Below are 22,725 nucleotides of genomic sequence, written 5' to 3'. Positions count from 1 at the left end.
ATGTCCTCAGCGGTCGAGGAAACGTCAGCGTCTAGTGGTCGTAGGTGGAGGTACACTAGACACGGCGACGTTTGCCTCTAAATTGTCCTTTAAGGGGACAATTACTATAGGCTCATTCTCCCACTCAGTAGAGCTCTGCGTGGATTCTGGGGCGGAGGGCAATTTTATGTCTTCTGCCTTCGCCCAACGTCACGCAATACCCCTGGCTATGCTAGCTCAACCTGTAACGGTACGAGTGGTGAATGGGTCGACACTGCCCTCACAGATAACACACCAGACCATCCCTTTTACTCTGTCCATGTCGCCATCTCATCAGGAGATTATTTCTCTGCTCGTCATTCCAGAGGGAATTGATGAGATCCTGTTGGGAATACCTTGGCTACGGTACCACTCTCCTCATATCGAGTGGTCCTCAGGCAGAATTCTGGGATGGGGTGAATCTTGTGGGGGTAGGTGTCAGAGGAAGTGCGTTCAGGTTGCTATAACAGAGGTACCCGCAGATCTATCCTCTCTCCCCAAGCAGTATTGGTCTTATGCAGACGTGTTCTCCAAAAAGGCGGCGGAGACCCTTCCGCCCCATCGCCCCTATGACTGTCCTATTGACCTCTTGCCTGGTGCTGAGCCTCCCCGGGGTAGAGTCTATCCGCTATCTCTCCCGGAGACAGAGGCAATGTCACAGTACATCCAGGAAAATCTGGCAAGAGGGTTCATCAGGAAGTCAGTGTCACCTGCTGGGGCAGGATTCTTCTTCGTGCAGAAGAAGAATGGGGAATTGCGTCCATGCATAGACTACAGGGGTCTTAACGCCATCACCGTTAAGAATAAGTACCCATTGCCTCTGATATCCGAGCTATTCGATAGGCTTCAGGGAGCAAGGGTATTTACTAAACTAGATCTGCGGGGTGCTTACAACCTGATTCGCATCCGTGAGGGGGACGAATGGAAGACGGCGTTTAACACCAGGGATGGGCACTATGAATATCTGGTGATGCCCTTCGGGCTCTGTAATGCCCCAGCCGTTTTCCAAGACTTTGTGAACGATATCTTCCGGGATATGCTTTCCACCTCGGTCGTAGTCTATCTGGATGATATTCTCATCTACTCTCCAGATATTGACTCCCACCAGAGAGATGTTAGCAAAGTCTTCGACCTCCTACGGGCAAACTCTCTCTATGCCAAGTTGGAGAAGTGTATGTTTGAGCAGGAGTCCTTACCTTTCCTAGGCTACATCATCTCAGCCCAGGGATTGGCTATGGATCCTGCCAAACTACAGGCTGTGATGGACTGGCAGGAACCCCATTCTCTTAAAGCGGTGCAGCGCTTTATGGGATTCATCAATTATTATCGCCAGTTCATCCCGCACTTCTCAACTTTGGTAGCTCCCTTGGTTGCCCTCACCAAAAAGGGGGCGAATCCCAAATTGTGGTCTGAGGAGGTCTCCAAGGCCTTTATCTCTATAAAGTCACACTTCGCTAGCGCTCCCATTCTACATCGCCCCGATGTTGATAAGCCATTTATCATGGAGGTGGATGCCTCTTCTGTTGGTGCTGGAGAAGTCCTCTTCCAAAAGGATGCTCAAGGTCGGAAGCATCCATGCTTCTTTTTCTCCAAGACCTTCGCACCAGCAGAGAGGAATTATTCCATCGGGGACAGGGAGTTGCTAGCCATGAAGTTGGCTTTCTCGGAGTGGAGACATCTCTTGGAGGGAGCACGTTTTCCCTTCCAAGTCTTCACAGACCATAAAAATTTGGTGTACCTGCAGACAGCTCAGCGGTTGAATTCTCGCCAGGCCAGATGGTCCTTGTTCTTCTCCCGGTTTCATTTCACCCTCCATTTCCTTTCTGGGGAGAAGAACATTCGGGCCGACGCTCTATCTCGCTCCGTTGTGTCATCTGCGGAGGAGGAGGAGCCTCGACTTATTGTCGCCACCGAGAGCTTGAGAACTGTGGCTCCGGTTTCGCTGGAGTCTGTGCCCCTGGGCAAGACTTTTGTTCCATCCAGTTTGCGACTGGAGGTTCTTTCTTGGGCGCACTCGTCCAGGGTGGGTGGACATTTTGGTACTAAAAGGACATCTGAGCTACTGGCGAGGACATACTGGTGGCCGCATATGGCCCGTGATGTCGCGGAGTATGTTCGGGCGTGTGTCTCTTGCGCCAGGAACAAGACTCCTCGGCAACGGCCAGCTGGTTTGCTTTATCCTCTGCCCGTGGCGGACAGGCCCTGGGAGATGGTCGGGATGGACTTTGTGGTGGGCTTGCCCAAGTCTCGTAACTGCACCATTATCTGGGTGATCACCGACCATTTTTCCAAAATGGTGCATTTGGTGCCTCTTCCACGGCTACCATCTGCACGGGCGTTGGCTGTCTTGTTTATCAAGCATATCTTTCGCCTACACGGTATGCCAGACAAAATTGTTAGTGACCGGGGTCCCCAGTTTGCGTCTCGATTCTGGAGAGAGCTTTGTCATCTACTCAGTATTGAGTTAAATCTCTCTTCGGCATATCAACCAGAGACGAATGGGTTGGTTGAAAGGGCCAACCAGACCTTGGTCACATATCTGCGACATTTTGTTTCTGCCAGGCAGGATGACTGGGCATCCTTGCTACCGTGGGCAGAGTTTGCACTTAACAATGCCGTAGCCGACTCCACCGGTCAGACTCCATTCCTCTTAAATTATGGCCAGCATCCGCGTGTTCCTGTGCCCATGCCTGTGTCTTCCGCTGACTCCAGGGTGGCAGACTGGGCTGTGGAGGCACGGGACTTTTGGGATCACACGCAGGATGCCATTTGGGCCTCCAAGGAGAGAATGAGGTCCTCCGCCGATGTTCATGGGCGCCCCGCTCCGACCTTTGCCCCTGGCGACTTGGTGTGGCTCTCCGCCCGTAACATCAGGCTGCGAGTTGAGTCCACTAAGTTTGCTCCTCGCTACTTGGGTCCCTTCAAGGTTCTCGAACAGGTTAATCCCGTGGTCTACCGTCTGGCTCTTCCTCCACGCTTGGGTATCACCGACACCTTTCACGTATCCCTCTTGAAACCCGTATACATGTCCCGGTTTTCCGAGTCATCTGCCGGGACATCGGGTTCGTCTACGGACGATTATGAGGTGAACGCTATTTTGGGGTGCAAGGTGGTACGCGGCAAAAAGTTCTATTTGGTGGATTGGAAGGGTTATGGCCCAGAGGACAGGTCATGGGAACCTGCTGAAAACATTCGGGCCCCACAGCTCATTGCTGCCTTCGAGCGTAGCGAGGCTCAAGGAGGGGGGGGCCCTAGGAGAGGGGGTAATATTAGGTCTCGAGTTCCCACTTCTGCACAGGGGGAATCTCGGGCCGTCTCCGCTGCGGTCTCCCATTCCTATCCAGCCGCAGTGGAATCTGCTCAGCAGGGATGTCGGTCCCAGCGTCTTGCTCGGTCTCGCTCTGTACAGAGAGTTACTGCTGCTTCTTCAGCTCCTGCCATTAAAGTCAGTGCTGGTCAGCAACGAGCGGACTTCTCTGGGACTAAGTCCTTATTTGCGCACACTGAGCATGCCCAGGGCAAGATCTCCCGTTGGAGATCGAGGGTCATGTGCTCAGGTTCTGCAGCGCATTCCATTGGTCCTCTTGGCAGGTCTTGGAAGGGCAAAGTTTCTGTGGCCACTTCCTGTCCTGCAACTATATAAACTCAGCATGACCGCACGGCCATGCGCTAGCGTACAATTATTATGTGTGTGTGTAGATGGATGTATGTCGATGGATGAAAGCTCCTAAATATCCCTCCCTAGAGTTGTTGATTGCTCGCGGATGATGGTAGCTTTCTAGCGCCCGACTATCCATCTGTATGTTACACACATCATAGCGTCCTATAGCTGTGCCTGCCAGTACGGCGCCATGCGCTTGCCTTGCGCTTTCCATACCCAAGCCTGGGTGGTTAGTGGCGTCCGTCAGTGCGGCATCGCACGCACTCTTGTGCTCATTTATTACTAATAAGGTTCATTACACACCCAGTTGCGGTGTTGTGCCAGCAAGTGTCTAATCGGACTTCAATCCCTTTCGGGGTTAAGTTCGCTGACTACTTGCTCGCGCTCTATGTGCGGTACCGCGGTCCTGTGACTTAACAGGATCGCTTTCTTCACGTTGGGTGAGGTTTAACCCACGTGTTTATACTTTTAGTACCGCCATATAGTCTGTCATTCACTAGCAGCGGGTTTCGCCTGCACGGTGGACCCCGGACTGCGAACGCATCTACAGTTAGGGCCAGAAATATTTGGACAGTGACACAAGTTTTGTTATTTTAGCTGTTTACAAAAACATGGTCAGAAATACAATTATATATATAATATGGGCTGAAAGTGCACACTCCCAGCTGCAATATGATAGTTTCCACATCCAAATTGGAGAAAGGGTTTAGGAATCATAGCTCTGTAATGCATAGCGTCCTCTTTTTCAAGGGACCAAAAGTAATTGGACAATGGACTCTAAGGGCTGCAATTAACTCTGAAGGCGTCTCCCTCGTTAACCTGTAATCAATGAAGTAGTTAAAAGGTCAGGGGTGGATTCCAGGTGTGTGGTTTTGCATTTGGAAGCTGTTGCTGTGAGCAGACAACATGCGGTCAAAGGAACTCTCAATTGAGGTGAAGCAGAACATCCTGAGGCTGAAAAAATCCATCAGAGAGATAGCAGACATGCTTGGAGTAGCAAAATCAACAGTTGGGTAAATTCTGAGAAAAAAGGAATTGACTGGTGAGCTTGGGAACTCAAAAAGGCCTGGGCGTCCACGGATGACAACAGTGGTAGATGATCGCCGCATACTTAATTTGGTGAAGAAGAACCCGTTCACAACATCAACTGAAGTCCAGAACCCTCTCAGTGAAGTAGGTGTATCTGTCTCTAAGTCAACAGTAAAGAGAAGACTCCATGACAGTAAATACAAAGGGTTCACATCTAGATGCAAACCATTCATCAATACCAAAAATAGACAGGCCAGAGTTAAATTTGCAGAAAAACACCTCAAGAAGCCAGCTCAGTTCTGGAAAAGTATTCTATGGACAGATGAGAGAAAGATCAACCTGTACCAGAATGATGGGAAGAAAAAAGTTTGGAGAAGAAAGGGAACGGCACATGATCCAAGGCGCACCACATCCTCTGTAAAACATGGTGGAGGCAACGTGATGGCATGGGCATGCATGGCTTTCAATGGCACTGGGTCACTTGTGTTTATTGATGACATAAGAGCAGACAAGAGTAGCCGGATGAATTCTGAAGTGTACCGGGATATACTTTCAGCCCAGATTCAGCCAAATGCTGCAAAGTTGATTGGACGGCGCTTCATAGTACAGATGGACAATGACCCCAAGCATACAGCCAAAGCTACCCAGGAGTTCATGAGTGCCAAAAAGTTGCACATTCTGCAATGGCCAAGTCAATCTCCAGATCTAAACCCAATTGAGCATGCATTTCACTTGCTCAAATCCAGACTTAAGACGGAAAGACCCACAAACAAGCAAGACCTGAAGGCTGCGGCTGTAAAGGCCTGGCAAAGCATTAAGAAGGAGGAAACCCAGCGTTTGGTGATTTCCATGGGTTCCAGACTTAAGGCAGTGATTGCCTCCAAAGGATTTGCAACAAAATATTGAAAATAAAAATATTTTGTTTGGGTTATGTTTATTTGTCCAATTACTTTTGACCTCCTAAAATGTGGAGTGTTTGTAAAGAAATGTGTACAATTCCTACATTTTCTATTAGATATTTTTGTTCAACCCTTCAACTTAAACGTTACAATCTGCACTTGAATTCTGTTGTAGAGGTTTCATTTCAAATCCAATGTGGTGGCATGCAGAGCCCAACTCGCGAAAATTGTGTCACTGTCCAAATATTTCTGGCCCTAACTGTATATCATCTTACTTGGTGCGTTCCGCCAGTCCTAACATAATGCAGCCCCCATAGAATATAATGTAGCCCCCTGGTATGGTATAATGCAGCTCTCTCATATAGTATAAAGCAGCCCCCCATAGAGTATAATTTAGACCCCTCATAGGGTATAACGCAGCCCCCCAAAGAATATAATGTAGCCCCCTCAAAAGGTTTAATGCAGCCCCCCATAGAATATAATGCAGCCCCCCATGGAGTATAATGCAGCACCATCATAGAGTATAATGCAGCCTCCCTCATAGAATGTAATGCAGCCTCTCATAGGGTATAATTCAGTCTATAATGTAGCCAACTTATAGGGTATCATGCAGCCCCAATAGAATATAATGCAACCCCCATAGAATATAATGCAGCCCCCATGGAATATAATGTAGCCCCCTCATAGGGTATAATGCAGCCCCCCTCATAGGGTATAATGTAGCCAATTTATAGGGTATAATTAACCAAGTACTAGGCCTAAATGAAAAAGGCACTTCCATAAGTGCATAATATATCAGAAAGAATAACCGGAAGCTTTATGCCAATAAAAGTACCAATATTTCATTAATCACAAAAAAGATAAAACCTTGACAAGTCTCATAGTAGCCAGTGGAGATACATGTGACAGAATAATACTGTCTGCATAAGGGAATATACCACAAGATCAAATAATACAACAAAATGCCTAAATAATTACCAAACAATTATATAATGATAGGGTATGAAGGAAGATAGCAATAAATCACCTACATGCTGTTAAATGTCCTATCATACGGAGCCCTCTTAATAAATTTCTATATAGATAGAAAGAAAGTAATACAGCTCAATCAGAGCACATATATAGTGTGTTGCTAAATGAGTATATATATATTAACGCTAAGAGGTCATGTGCCTTAATGGCAGAGGAAAGCATATATACAAAACAGCTAACAATAATGAAAAAGAGGGGGCAATTATATGTAAATATGTCCAAAATATCTGTATGTAATCTATAAAGTCTCAATGGACTATAATCAATAGAGGAGAGGGTTCACACTGTGAAATTCAGTATATAGCAATAGTGCCTGTATTACAAATAAGAAAACAGAACCCTATCCTCTTAGAAGGGACAATTCACACATTGCACCGCTAGTAAAAGGTGCATATAGTGCATATAAAAGGCATAAGAAAAAGTATGGGCATATTACCTAAATATGCAGCTCAGTAGAAGGACCCCTTGATTTTGTGGTATATTCCCTTATGCAGACAGTATTATTCTGTCACATGTATCTCCACTGGCTACTATGAGACTTGTCAAGGTTTTATCTTTTTTGTGATTAATAAAATATTGGTACTTTTATTGGCATAAAGCTTCCGGTTATTCTTTCTCATATATTATAGGGTATAATGCAGCCCCCCCATATAATATAATGCAGCCCCTCATAGAGTACAATGCATCCTCCCTCATAGAAAATAATGTAGCCTCCTCAGAGTATAATGCAGCCCCCATGGAATATAATGTAGCCCCCTCATAGGGTATAATGCAGTCCCCCATAGAATATAATGTAGCCCCCTCATAGAGTAAAATGTAGCCCCCTCATATGGTATAGTGCAGCCCACCAAAAAATATAATAAAGCCCACTAATATAGCATAATGCAGCCCCATCATAGAGTATAATGCAGCCCATCTCATAGAATATAATGCAGCCCCCTCACAGGGTATAATGCAGCCCCCATATAATATAATGTAGTCCCCTCATAGGGTATAATGCAGCGTCCCATAGAATATAATGCAGCTCACTCATAGAGTATAAAGCAGCCCCCTCATATGGTATAATGCAGCCCACCATAGAATATAATGTAGCCCCTCATATAGCATAATGCAGCCCCATCATAGAGTACAATGCAGCCCACCTCATAGAATACAATGCAGCCCCCTCATAGGGTATGATGTAGTCCCCTGGTATAGTATAATGCAGCTCTCTCATACAGTATAAAGCAGCCCCCATAGAGTATAATGTAGTTCCCTCATAGGGTATAATGCAGCCCCCCATAGAATATAATGTAGTCCCCTGGTATAGTATAATGCAGCTCTCTCATACAGTATAAAGCAGCCCCCATAGAGTATAATTTAGCCCCCTCATAGGGTATAATGCAGCCCCCCATAGAATATAATGCAGCCCTCCATGGAGTATAATGCAGCACCATCATAGAGTATAATGCAGCCTCCTTCATAGAATATAATGCAGCCCCCTCATAGGGTGTAATTCAGTCTATAATGTAGCCAACTTATAGGATATCATGCAGCCCCCATAGAATATAATGCAGCCCCCATGGAATATAATGTAGCCCCCTTATAGGGAATAATGCAGTCCCCCTCATAGGGTATAATGTAGCCAACTTATATGGTATAATACAGCCCCCCATAGAATATAATGCAGCCCCCATAGAGTATAATGCAGCCCCCTCATAGAGTACAATGCAGCCTCCCTCATAGAATATAATGTAGCCTCCCATGGAATATAATGTAGCCCCCCATAGAATATAATGGAGTTCCCTCATAGAGTATATTCACCTCCCCTCATACGGTATAGTGCAGCCCAACATAGAATATAATGTAGCCCCCTTATATAGCATAATGCAGCCTCATCATAGAATATAATGCAGTCCCCTCATAGGGTATAATGCAGCCCCCCATGGAATATAATGTAGCCCCCTCATTGGGTATAATGCAGCCCCCCTCATATATTATCATGCAGCCCCTTCATAAAGTATAATGCAGCCCCCCATAGAACATAATGTAGCTCCCTCATAGGGTATAATGCAGTCCCCTCTTGGCGTATAATGCAGCCCCCTCATAGAATATAATATAGCCCCCTCATAAGGTATAATGCAGCCCCCTCATAGAATATAATTTAGCCCCCTCATAGGGTATAATGCAGCCCCCCTCATATATTATCATGCAGCCCCCCATAGATCATAATGTAGCCCCCTCATAGGGTATAATGCAGCTCCCTCATAGGGTATAATGCAGCTCCCCATAGGGTATAATGCAGCCCCCCCATAGAATATAAAGTAGCCCCCGCAGCTCACCTCATATAGTATCATGCAGCCCCCCCATAGAATAAAATATAGACTCTCATAGAGTATAATGTAGCCGCATCCATAGAATATAATCCAGTCCCACAGTTTTATGGCCACCAGTACTCACTCACTGACATCATCATACACTGGCAGTGTCAGTGGCAGAGGGGAATGATGGGGGAGGGCGCATCATCTGATGCCCTCTCCTCCATTATTGCTTTATCAGCACCTATAATGCTGATACAGTTGAATGCGGGCCGGCGCTCGCTGGGGGACAGCAATGGTGGAGCAGCTGGTGACAGGAGGCAGGAGCCGGCTGCTGCGGCTAAAGCCTGTACCCACTGCTAAAGAGAAATTAATATTCACTGCTCCCACAGCTGGCTCCTGCCTCCTATCACTAGCTGCTCCACCACTGCTGCTCCACTGGTGCCGGGCAAGCCCCCTGACTCATTGGCTCCTTAGTAGCTGTGTGGTGTGTGAGACATGCCACTGGCTGGGGGCCCCAGGGGCAAAGGGGCCCTAGGAAGCTGCCGGCCCTATATGCCAGCAAATTACAATGTCTGGGTCCACAGGAGAATCCTCCTCTTCTCCGGTGGGCCAGTCTGACCCTGCTTAAACGGGTATTTTAGTTTAGAAAACATACTTTCTTACATCCTGTAATGGAATTGGGAGTTATTAAAAAGAGGTCCCCTGTTTAGAATTCTCATTTGTGGGCAAAAATGGACAATGGTTCCAAAGAGTGTCTCTAGCTGTAAAGGACCTGCCATAGTTTCATAGGTTGAAGGTAGACTTAAGGCCATCGAGTTCAACCTGTAGCCTAAAATGCTGATACAGAGGAATGAAGAAAAAACCTTGTGACCAACAGGTCATGCTTTCACAATTTCCTTTGTATTGCACAGGTGATGCAGGTGATGCAGGTGATGCAATTATCACCTGAGCAATACTAAGGAAATACTGAAAACATGACCTGTTGGTGGCTCTTGAGGACCGGAGTTGGGGAACACTGCACTAGGGACTCGTATAGGCTACGTTCACATTAGCGGTGTGCGGCGCAGCCTCGGGCGCAGCCGCGGTGATGCATGCGTCATGCGCCCCTATATTTAACATGGGGGGCGCATGGACATGCGTAGTCTTGTGTTTTGTGATGCATGCGTCATTTTGGCACAACTGTCAGGGCGCAGAGGACGCTGCATGATGCAGTTTTTTCTGCGCCAAAAATCATGCAAAAAATGAACGCATGCGTCACAAAACCCTGCGTTGTGCATGCGTTTTGCATGCGTTGTGCGTTGCATCACCGACGCTACGCCGCACAACGCAAATGTGAACGTAGCCATAGAGGCAAATCTATGTCATCATGAGCATCTGTTCCTCTTTTAATGCATCCCATTATTTTATTTGCATTGGCAGCAGTTGCCTGACATTCTATGGGTGGATTTTGCTGTCCACCCATGTGCCCAAGTATTTTTCAGTGACAGTTTTACCAAGTGTTTTACAAATAATTCATTATTATACATTTTATTTCCTTCTCCCAAGTGTATAACCTTACATTTATCTATCTTATATTTAAATTTTGATTTGTCAGCCCAAGCCTCTATCTTGCATAAATCCTTCTGCATTATTAAAGGATCCTCCTCTGTGTTATTTACCCTGCACAGTTTAGTATCATCTTCAAATATTGTAATTCTAGTCTTTGTGCCCCCTACAAGGTCATTATTAAATAAGTTAAAAAGAAGAGGGCCAATACTGACCCCTGTGGTACCCCACTGTTAACTGTGACTCGATCCAAGTGTGTTCCATTAATAACCACCCTTTGTTTCCTATCACTGAGCCAGGTGCTAAAACAATTACAATTATTTTCCCCTAGTCCCATTTTTCTCATTTTATATACCAACCTTTTCTGTTGCACTGTATCAAACACATTTGAAAAGTCGATATAGACAACATCCACTGCGTTTCCCTGGTCCAATCTGGAATTTACCTCCTCATAGAAGCTGATCAGATTAGTTTGATGGGACCAATCTCTCATAAAACCATGTTGATGCTGGGTTCATGAGGTTACCCTTATTGGGATGCTGAAGGATAACATCATTTAAACCCACAAGGATTTTACTTACAGCCGAAGTTAAATTTACTGGCTTATAATTTCCAGGCTCAAATTTTGTTCTCTTTTTTAGTATTGGCACCACATTTTCTATGTGCCAGTCCTGTGGTATAGACCCTGTAATTATGGAATCTGTGAATATTAGAAATAATGACCTGTCAATAACTGCACTTAATTCCTGCGATCCTCATGGGTCTATGCCATTCGGGCCCGAGGATTTGCCAACTTTAATGATTTTGAAACAGCGCTGTGCTTCCTGCTGGCTTAAAGGGAACCTGTCACCTGAATTTGGCGGGACCGGTTTTCAGTCATATGGGTGGAGTTTTCGGGTGTTTGATTCACCCTTTCCTTACCCACTGGCTGCATGCTGGACACAATATTGGATTGAAGTTCATGCTTTGCCCTCCATAGTACACGCCTGCGCAAGGCAATCTTGCCTTGCGCAGGCGTGTACTATGGAGGACAGAGAATGAACTTCAATCCAATATTGCGGCCAGCATGCAGCCAGCGGGTAAGGAAAGGGTGAATCAAACACCCAAAAACTCCGCCCATATGACCGAAAACCGGTCCCGCCAAATTCAGGTGACAGGTTCCCTTTAAGCAGATGACATTTAGCGGAGAATTTCTAGTATCCCTGATCATGTTGTCTGTCATGGGTTTTTCTATTCACACACATAAGCTAAATTACACTTAAAACAAATCCCAATTGCAAGCTCTCACACAAGCTACATCAGATGATTTGTATCTTTATGTTGTTATCTTTATATCTTTATGTTCAATATTTATATTGATATATATACATACATATATATATAACCTTAGCTGTAATACAACCTGCAACTCACTGCAGTATCTGCATTACACCATAATCAATCTCAGCAATAACTGCTTTACAACCTGAAAGGTGCCAAGATGCGACAATCCAGGTTGAAGAGCCGGATACAATGAAGTACTGTGAGTGCAACTAAAGTGACAAGCGGTGACGTCATAGGGTTCACCACCAGTCATTGTAGCTGCGTTTCCACACTTCACTATAAGCGGCACAAAGAACTGCGGTGACCCCAATGAGATCACCGCGAGCATCTTTGATGCTCATACAGTTGAATGCATGATGCAGGGGGCAGAGCTGGCCCCAGGCCCCCCTGACTGATGGACCCCATAGCGCCACTTTCTTGGGGCCCTTAGGTGAGTGGGGCCCTAGGCAAATGCCTAGTTTACCTGCCCTAATGCTGACCCTGCCAATAGTTAGTAATAGAGTTCCTGTCCTCTTTCTTTATGAAGGGGATATTTACATAGTGAAAATTGATGTGATACCAGAGCATAGGTTTGTTATTTTACCATTTCAATCATACTTTTATCCCTGCAAAACTCCGTCAATTTTTAATATGTTTTTTTTACATTACACCATAGTATAGTTTCAAATCCACAGTAGAATCTGAATTCCCTTTTGGTTTACAGAGAACATATTTCATGGACATTACAGATGTGGCCACCCAGAAATACATGCTGTATATTCTAATTGACTTAGACATGTTTGATGTGTGCAGATTTCTCCAGCATGGGGTAGAGATAAATAATGGCTGTCAGCTTTTGATTAATGTGATCATCAATTCTACCTTTTCATATGTATCTTAGGCTTATCCATTGTCCAGGATCTGAGCTAATTGGAAAGTTATTTTCTATTCCTTTGTTAAAGTATGCTACTTCGCATCCCAAATATATCCCGATTTGAGAGTACAATCTGTAGATCACATGATTAGCACTTCATTTACCAACTCTATATAATAGGCCTGTCTTCTGTAGCCAAATGATTAATGTTCCGTGAGACCAAGGAAGATCCCATATATTGATTCTTTTGTTCTTGTTCACACTGCCAGGAACTTCTCACTAGTAATCAAATATGTGGACAATTCTTTTTCGTATGTAGGTACAAATGCTTTTTTGTTGTTTTTTTATACAAAATCTTACATGTTATTGAATTACTTTTTGTTTCTATGTACAGGAGGTCCAGTAAAGGAAGAAGTCAATGTTAGACTGCCGGTTGAAACAGTCGCTCTTGGAGGCATAAGTATGTTTGTGTGTGGTGTGAATTGTAAGAGAACCTAACACCACATTTATTTCTTTGAAACCAATGTAGTGAAAAATTACCCCATTTTTCGGACTATAAGACGCACCAGACCATAAGACGCACCTAGGTTTTAAAGTAGGAAATTAGGGAAAAAAATGAAGCAAAAAAATGGTCAGTTCTGTACTTAATATCCCTATCCTGGTAGGCATGGTCCCATCCTTATCCTGGTGTGATTGGCACCATCCACGTCCTGGTATGCACGGCCCCATCCCAGTCCTGGTATGATTGAGCCCATCACAGTCCTGGTTTGATTAGTCTCATCCTTATACTGGTATGATTGTACCCTTACCGGTCCTGGTTTGATTGGTCCCATCCTTATTCTGGTATAATTGGCCCCATCCCATTCCTGGTATGATTGGTCCCATCCTTATTCTGGTATGATTGTCCCCATCAAGGTCCTGGAATGATTGGCCCCATCCTTATTCTGGTATGATTGTCCCCATCCAAGTCCTGGTTTGATTGGTCCCATCCTTATTCTGGTATAATTGGCCCCATCTCATTCCTGGTATGATTGGCTACTTTTTCTGGTATAAATGGCCTCATCCTGTTCCTAGTATGATTGGTCCCATCCCATTTTTTAATAATTGGCCCCATCCTGTTCCTGGTATGCATGGCCCCATCAGGAAAGATTAAAAAAAAAAACATTACACTTACCTTCCTCCGCTCCCTCGCAGTCGCTGCAGCCCACGTCCGAGGGTCCGTTACTCAATGACGGCACATCGCCAAAATGGGCATGCGCTAGCGATGCGCCCGAAATAGAGATTAATGGCAGCGTTAATGGACTGCGTTACACCGCGTTATGCCGCTATGTAACGCAGTCCATCTAACGGACTGCCAGAACGCAGTATGAACCCAGCCTAAGAGAAATGAATATTTAGAATTCATACCTACTAACTGCTGTATTTCGTTTGTACTATGTTGTTCTTGTTATGTTGTACAATGCATATACTGTCACAATTTTCCTGTGTTCCCTGTGTGGATGGGCTGTCACGTGACCACATGTATATGATTTCCATACTTGGTCTCAGATGCCGACTAATGTTGTCAGGCTTCTGAGTAAAGCACATGATTCTAGTTAATATGTGATCACCGTCCCACATAAGGAGTACAAAAGAATTGTGACAGTGTATGCATTGCACATTGTCCTGATACGGCAGTCTGCAGTCATAACCCCTTTAGATTCTCTAAAGTTGTGCTGACATGTCCAGTACTTTTCTCTATTTTTTAATTTGTTTTGGATGACAAAAATGGAAATAAAATGATCAAGTAAAACATCCAATAATTTGAATGGTCGTAGAAGTGTCCTAAAGTGATTTCCATTTGACTGCAATCTATCTGTAATCCGTCCTTCAGCTAAATAAAAAAATGTAGTCCACATAATTTTTTAATCCAGTCAAAATAATGTATAGCAACTGGATTCCTTATTTTTTTAACAGTGAAGACTATGAGAAACTGATCATTAGGGATAGTCACTTGTTATGCCATCCAATAAAAGTACATAAAGCAACTCAGCTCCTATCTTGCTTGACCCAGGGTTTCGCCTTTTCAGCTTTGATCAGAGATCTGGGAAGGGTGACACCTTGGATCTATGAGAGTACAACACACTGGACCATGTAAAAGTTTAGTTAAACATGTTTGCCAGATGGCAGTAGTTTAAGGAAAGATGAATGCAGCACTTTATCAGAAAATACTGGAGGCAAATTTGCCGTCATCAGCCCGGAAGCTGTACATGAGATGTACTTGGACGTTCCAACATGACAACAATCCAAAACATAAGGCCAAGTCGATCTCTCATTGGCTACAGCAGAACAAAGTGAAGGTTCTAGAGTGGCCATCTCAGTCTTCTGACCTCAATGTCATTGAGCCACTCTGGGGAAATCTCAAGTGCACAGTTCATGCTAGACAGTCCAGGAAATTACAGGAACTGGAGGCTTTTTACCAAGAAGAGTGGGCAGCTTTACTATCTGAGAAAATAAAGAACCTCATCCACAACTACCACAAAAGACTTCAAGCTGTCATTGCTGTTAGAGGGGACATTACACGGTATTAAGAAATGGGGTATGTGAACTTTTTATCAGGGTCATTTGGATGTTTTGGGTTGTCCTTATGATTTAAAAAGAGAAAACACAGTAGTTTGACAATAAATGGCTTCACCCAACCACTAACCATGAGTGGAGAAAAAGTTTTGGTGTTAGCATTCATATTCTCTGAAAAAAAGGCAAAGAAGGCAAAATTCTTTTGAGCACAACTGTATATATGCTATAAGTGAGATCAAGGCTACATGACAAACCCAGCTTACTGATCTAAGACTGCCTTCTTCACATGTATGCTTTACTATGGCTGATCATATGCATTATATAACTGTTTGATGAATGCTTGTTTGACCAAGAACTATTCTTTCTGACTTCAACAAAAACATTCACATTGGGCTCAACAAAGTGTGTATGTGTTTTATATGGAAAGAGAATAGTCAGCCGCTGCCAGACAGTGCTGGTGGCAGGGTATCTCCTTAAAAATAAAAGGATATGGTAAGGTTGAATCCAACTGTCTGATCCTTTTTTTTGCCCAGTGTCTGCCATCTGATATGAAATCAGGAGGCCTCGATGTGAATTAGATTTTTGGGAAGATCTTACCAAAATCATAGAGCTCAGACAATGTTTATCTAATGGGTATGGTCAGACTAAGAGAAAGGGATATACTGTATATACAGTGGGGCAAAAAAGTATTTAGTCAGTCAGCAATAATGCAAGTTCCACCACTTAAAAAGATGAGAGGCGTCTGTAATTTACATCATAGGTAGACCTCAACTATGGGAGACAAACTGAGAAAAAAAAATCCAGAAAATCACATTGTCTGTTTTTTTATCATTTTTTTGCATATTATGGTGGAAAATAAGTATTTGGTCAGAAACAAACAATCAAGATTTCTGGCTCTCACAGACCTGTAACTTCTTTAAGAGTCTCCTCTTTCCTCCACTCATTACCTGTAGTAATGGCATCTGTTTAAACTTGTTATCAGTATAAAAAGACACCTGTGCACACCCTCAAACAGTCTGACTCCAAACTCCACTATGGTGAAGACCAAAGAGCTGTCAAAGGACACCAGAAACAAAAGTGTAGCCCTGCACCCGGCTGGGAAGACTGAATCTGCAATAGCCAACCAGCTTGGAGTGAAGAAATCAACAGTGGGAGCAATAATTAGAAAATGGAAGACATACAAGACCACTGATAATCTCCCTCGATCTGGGGCTCCACGCAAAATCCCACCCCGTGGGGTCAGAATGATCACAAGAACGGTGAGTAAAAATCCCAGAACCACGCGGGGGGACCTAGTGAATGAACTGCAGAGAGCTGGGACCAATGTAACAAGGCCTACCATAAGTAACACACTACGCCACCATGGACTCAGATCCTGCAGTGCCAGACGTGTCCCACTGCTTAAGCCAGTACATGTCCGGGCCCGTCTGAAGTTTGCTAGAGAGCATTTGGATGATCCAGAGGAGTTTTGGGAGAATGTCCTATGGTCTGATGAAACCAAACTGGAACTGTTTGGTAGAAACACAACTTGTCGTGTTTGGAGGAAAAAGAATACTGAGTTGCATCCATCAAACACCATACCTACTGTAAAGCATGGTGGTGGAAACATCATGCTTTGGGGCTGTTTCTCTGCAAAGGGGCCAGGACGACTGTTACGGGTACATGAAAGAATGAATGGGGCCATGTATCGTGAGATTTTGAGTGCAAACCTCCTTCCATCAGCAAGGGCATTGAAGATGAAACGTGGCTGGGTCTTTCAACATGACAATGATCCAAAGCACACCGCCAGGGCAACGAAGGAGTGGCTTCGTAAGAAGCATTTCAAGGTCCTGGAGTGGCCTAGCCAGTCTCCAGATCTCAACCCTATAGAAAACCTTTGGAGGGAGTTGAAAGTCCGTGTTGCCAAGCGAAAAGCCAAAAACATCACTGCTCTAGAGGAGATCTGCATGGAGGAATGGGCCAACATACCAACAACAGTGTGTGGCAACCTTGTGAAGACTTACAGAAAACGTTTGACCTCTGTCATTGCCAACAAAGGATATATTACAAAGTATTGAGATGAAATTTTGTTTCTGACCAAATACTTATTTTCCACCATAATATGCAAATAAAATGTTAAAAAAACAGACAATGTGATTTTCTGGATTTTTTTTTCTCAGTTTGTCTCCCATAGTTGAGGTCTACCTATGATGTAAATTACCGACGCCTCTCATCTTTTTAAGTGGTGGAACTTGCACTATTGCTGACTGACTAAATACTTTTTTGCCCCACTGTATATATATATATACATATATATATATATAAGTGCCTTGTTAAAGTATTCGGCTCCCTGGAACTTTTCTACCTTTTCCCACATATCATGCTTCAAATATAAAGATACCAAATGTAAGTTTTTGGTTAAGAATCAACAGCAAATGGAACACAATTGTGAAGTGAGAACGAAATTCATTGGTTGTGGAAATTCAAAAACTGAAAAGTGGGGCGTGCAATATTAATCGGCCCCTTTACTTTCAGAGCAGCAAACTCACTCCAGAAGTTCATTGTGGCTCTCTGAATGATCCAATGTTGTCCTAAATGCCTAATGATGATAAATATAATCCACCTGTGTGTAATCAAGTCTCCGTATAAATGCAGCTGCTCTGTGATAGTCTCAGGGTTCTGTTTGAAGCACAGAGAGCATCATGAAGACCAAGGAACACAACAGGCAGGTCCGTGATACTGTTGTGGAGACGTTTAAAGCCGGATTTGGATACAAAATGATTTCCAAAACTTTAAACATCCCAAGGAGCACTGTGCAAGCGATCATATTGAAATGGAAGGAGTATCATAAGACTGCAAATCTACCAAGACCCGGCCGTCCCTCTAAACTTTCATCTCAAGCAAGGAGAAGACTGATCAGAGATGCAGCCAAGAGGCCCATGATCACTCTGGATGAACTGCAGAGATCTACAGCTGAGGTGGGACCGTCTGTTCATTGGACAACAATCAGTCATACACTGCACAAATCTGGCCTTTATGGAAGAGTGGCAAGAAGAAAGGCATTTCTCAAAGATATCCATAAAAACTGTTGTTTAAAGTTTGCAACAAGCCACCTGGGAGACACACCAAACATGTGGAAGAAGGTGCTCTGGCCAGATGAAACCAAAATCGAATCGATATGTTTGGCATAAAGGCAACACAGCTCATCATCCTGAATACATCATCCCCACTGTCAAACATGGTGGTGGCAGCATCATGGCTTGGGCCTGCTTTTCTTCAGCAGGGACAGGGAAGATGGTTAAAATTGATGGGAAGATGGATGGAGCCAAATACAGGGCCATTCTTGGAGAAAACCTGTTGGAGTCTGCAAAAGACCTGAGACTGGGACGGAGATTTGTCTTCCAACAAGACAATGATCCCAAACATAAAGCCAAATCTACAATGGAATGGTTCACAAATGTATCCAGGTGTTAGAATGGCCAAGTCAAAGTCCAGACCTCAATCCAATCGAGAATCTGTGGAAAGAGCTTTAAACTGCTGTTCACAAACGATCTCCATCAAACCTCACTGAGCTCGAGCTGTTTGCCAAGGAAGAATGGGCAAGAATTTCAGTCTCTCGATGTACAAAACTGATAGACATACCCCAAGCGACTTGCAGCTATAATCGCAGCAAAAGGTGGCGCAACAAAGTATTAAGTTAAAGGGGCCGAATAACATTGCACACCCCACTTTTCAGTTTTTGAATTTCCACAAAAATTTAAAATAACTAGTGTTGAGCAAATATACTCATTACTCGAGATTTCCTGAGCATTTCAGAGTATTTTTTAGTGCTCGGAGATTTCGTTTTCATCGCCGCAGCTGAATGATTTACATCTGTTAGCCAGCATAAGTGCATTTGGGGGTTGCCTGGTTGCTAGGGAATCCCCACATGTAATCAAGCTGGCTAAGAGATGTAAATCATTCAGCTGAGGTGAGGAAAACTAAATCTCTGAGCACTAAAAAATACTCTGAGGTCACCCGAGCATGCTCGGGAAATCTCGAGGAACGAGTATATTCGCTCATCACTAAAAATAACCATTAAATTTCGTTCATCTTCACAATTGTGTTCCACTTGTTGATTTTTCACCAAAAATTTACATTTGGTATCTTTATGTTTGAAGCATGATATGTGGGAAAAGGTTGAAAAGTTCCAGTGAGCCAAATACTTTCACAAGGCACTGTATATATATAAAGTTTTGTTATGACTAGTAACTAGAGATGGGCAAATTTGATCAGGTTAGGGCTTATCTGGCAAGCTATAGTGCTTATCGAATAAGCTGCAGAGGGAACCCGTCTTCCTGGATCATGCTGCCAGATCAGCTGTTCAGCTCTGCAGCTGCATGTGTCACGGCAGTGTCACTGTCACAACACATGCATGTAGAGCCTGTTTGTTGGGCTTTCCATGCATATGTTGTGACCGTCACACAGTGGCGACACATGCAGCTGCGGAGCCGAACAGCTCATCAGCCAGCGCTCTCCACGTATCCGGGTTCCCTCTGCAGCTTATTCGGTAAGCTCTATAGCTTGCCAAATAAGCAGGGACCCGATCAAATTTGCTCATCTCTACTAGTAACATAGATTTTTCATATTTTCTATAAACTTGATAGAAAAATGTTGTGAGCACTCTCCAGAACGTAAGATGGGGCATAAAAATCTCCAGTTACTGTAATAATGTATTAGAAATAGGCCTACATTTTTATGGCAGCAACCTGTGTCAGTGGCAAACCTGAATATAAAGGACTTTTATTATCCATTATGTACAGATTGCAAAATAGACCTGGTTTTCCTGATTGATGGAAGTTGGAGTATTGGCAAGAGACGTTTCCGCATTCAGAAGCTTTTCCTTAGCCAGATGGCTGATGCCCTTGATGTAGGAATTTCTGGACCTCTTATGGGTATTGTCCAATATGGGTAAGAGCACCTGCCATGAGTATTTTACATTTTCTATGTTCAGACAACATAGTATGGTGCAAGTTCAAAGCAAATGGATTGAATGTGCCTGGAAAGGAGAGTTTCTTTTGTTTCATTGCACTTTGTCATACATGTGTTAAGTTCTCTTATGACCATAAAAGTATCTGTTTTCCTTCTTTTCTTTTTTAAGCGATGACCCACATACAGAGTTCAGTCTTCGCTCACACTTAAATTCCAAAGATCTCAAAAACGGTATTGACAAAATTCCACAAAAAGGAGGACATTCCAATGTTGGTAAGTTTCTTGAAAAAAAAATCACTCTTATTTAATTATGCCACTAAATTAAATAAAAGTCAGTAGAGGGTATGTTACTCACCAGAAAGTCCATTGACCTGACCGATCCATGCAAATAAGGAACACAGCCACCCGTCAGTTGGGTGCATAAATATATCCAAAGAGAAAAAAGTACTGCTGGATCCTTGAATTAAAAATATCCTTGTTTTTATTTGAAAATCATTTAAAAAATCACATCAGGGTAGTCAGTAACTCGTTGACGCGTTTCGGCAAGAGCCTTAGTCGTAACAAATTACAGAATGTGATGCAATCGCTTAAAAACACAATACCACTCCCATTTAGTGAGATCGAACTTTTCATTATTTACATGGAACATATGTGAAGAGCCATACAATTGAAGGAAAACAACCTTGAGCCAAAGTAGCACAACAAAGGAAACAGAATGTATATAAATATATAAATATATATATGCCAGAGTTTCAAAAGTGGAAAGTACAATTATTATGCCAAAAAAAAAAAAGGGTGAAAAAAAACGTATCTCCTTCTATCTTCTTTTCTCAATATAAGTACATGAGGTCATTACAAAAATTTAGTCCAAAAGGAATTCTGGTATTAAGTTTAATAATCCGTAATACTTCATGTTTTAATAATATTTTTCTCCATTTGCCTCACCTTTTTGGTCTAGCTATTCTCACTATGCCAAAAAATACAACATTTTCCAGGCTCCCAGCATGTTTTTCACAAAAAATGTGCAATGTGTTCAGCAATCCTTACTTTTAGACGACGTACAGTATACCCCACATATATGAGATTACATCGCGTACACATAATGACATATTACATATGTACTTTCACAATTAATAAAACTCCTAATAGAATAAACATCCAAATTCTGTCCATTTCAAAATTTTTGTGTTTTAGACGCATATTGACATACCGAACATTGATTTAATCCACATTTTCAAAATCCTGTTACCGATAGCCAGGTTTTCTTGTTTTTTTAAAATTTTCATCAAATAAGCTTGGAGATAAAAAATCACCCAAAGTTTTACCTTTCCTGGCTATAAAATTGCACCCAGGTTTTAAAATGGATGCTAATGTGTTATTGTTACCATCCACCTCTCGTGTCTCCCCTTTTCCTCATAGTTTGCAAGCTTGCGAGCAGGGCCCTCATTCCTCCTGGTATCTGTTTTGAACTGTATTTCTGTTATGCTGTAATGTCTATTGTCTGTACAAGTGCCCTCTATAATTTGTAAAGCGCTGCGGAATATGTTGGCGCTATATAAATAAAAATTATTATTATTATTATCTTGATTTAAAACTGATATATAGTCTTTTTTTGATAATTGCAAAAAGCAAAATGGGCCAATCCAAAAGTTTGAGCGCCCTTGGAGATTTGTGTGCTCAGATAACTTTGACCAAAGTTTCAGACCTTAATTAGCTTGTTAGGGTTATGGCTTTTTCACCATCATCATTAGGAAAGGCTGGGAGATGCACATTTCCCAGCTTTATAAAAGCCCAGCCTCCTCTGGGTTCTTCTAAGCAGCTGGCTAGCACTCAGAACATGAAAGTGGTAGAGGCCCAAAAGCAGGAGAAGGCTACAAGAAGATAGAAAAGCATTTTCAAGTTTCCCCTTCCTCAGTTTGAAACGTAATTAAGAAATGGCAGTTAGCAGGAAGTTAAAATAACATCTGGAAGACCAAGCAAAATTTCATTGAGAGCTGCTTGTAGCATTGCTGGAGAGGCAAATCAGAACACCCACCTAACTGCAAAAGATCTTCAGAAAGATTTTGAGAATTAGCAGACTCTGGAATTGTGGTACATAGTTCTACTGTTCAGAGACACCTGCACAAATATGGCATTCATGAAAGAGTCATCAGAAGAAAACCTTTCCTGCATCTTCACCATAAAATTCAGCATCAGAAGTATGCAAAAGAACATCTAAATAAGCCATGGTATGTGTGGAGAAAACAGGACACAGAATTTCAGGAAAAGAACATTATTAAGCATTCGGGTGGATCAATCATGCTTTGGGGTTGTGTTGCAGCCAATGGCACGGGGAACATTTCATGGGTAGAGGGGAGAATGAGTTCAATGAAATTTCAAAAAATTCTTGATGCACACATAACACCATCCGTAAAAAAACACTGAAGTTGAAAAGAGGATGGCTTTATCCTAAACACATGTCAAAATCCACAAAAGGCACAAGCTGAAGGTTTTACAATGGCCATAACAGTCCCCTGATCTGGACATCATTGAAAATCTGTGGCTAGACCTCAAAATAGC

At 43.2% G+C, this 22,725-nt stretch overlaps 1 protein-coding gene across 1 annotated transcript in view; it reads left to right on the top strand.

Moving 5' to 3' along the window:
• VIT (vitrin) overlaps window positions 1–22,725 on the top strand; it is a 359,312-nt gene that overhangs the window by 321,599 nt on the left and 14,988 nt on the right. The window contains exons 21-23 of the mRNA XM_069769135.1: window positions 13,055–13,120; window positions 19,998–20,145; window positions 20,336–20,439. Of these exons, the coding sequence (XP_069625236.1) occupies window positions 13,055–13,120; window positions 19,998–20,145; window positions 20,336–20,439 (318 nt within the window). The remainder of the gene's footprint in view (window positions 1–13,054; window positions 13,121–19,997; window positions 20,146–20,335; window positions 20,440–22,725) is intronic.

Source organism: Ranitomeya imitator, chromosome 5 (assembly GCF_032444005.1).
Source record: "Ranitomeya imitator isolate aRanImi1 chromosome 5, aRanImi1.pri, whole genome shotgun sequence".
Lineage (NCBI taxonomy): Eukaryota > Metazoa > Chordata > Amphibia > Anura > Dendrobatidae > Ranitomeya > Ranitomeya imitator.
This window is presented reverse-complemented; position numbering and strand designations above follow the sequence as displayed.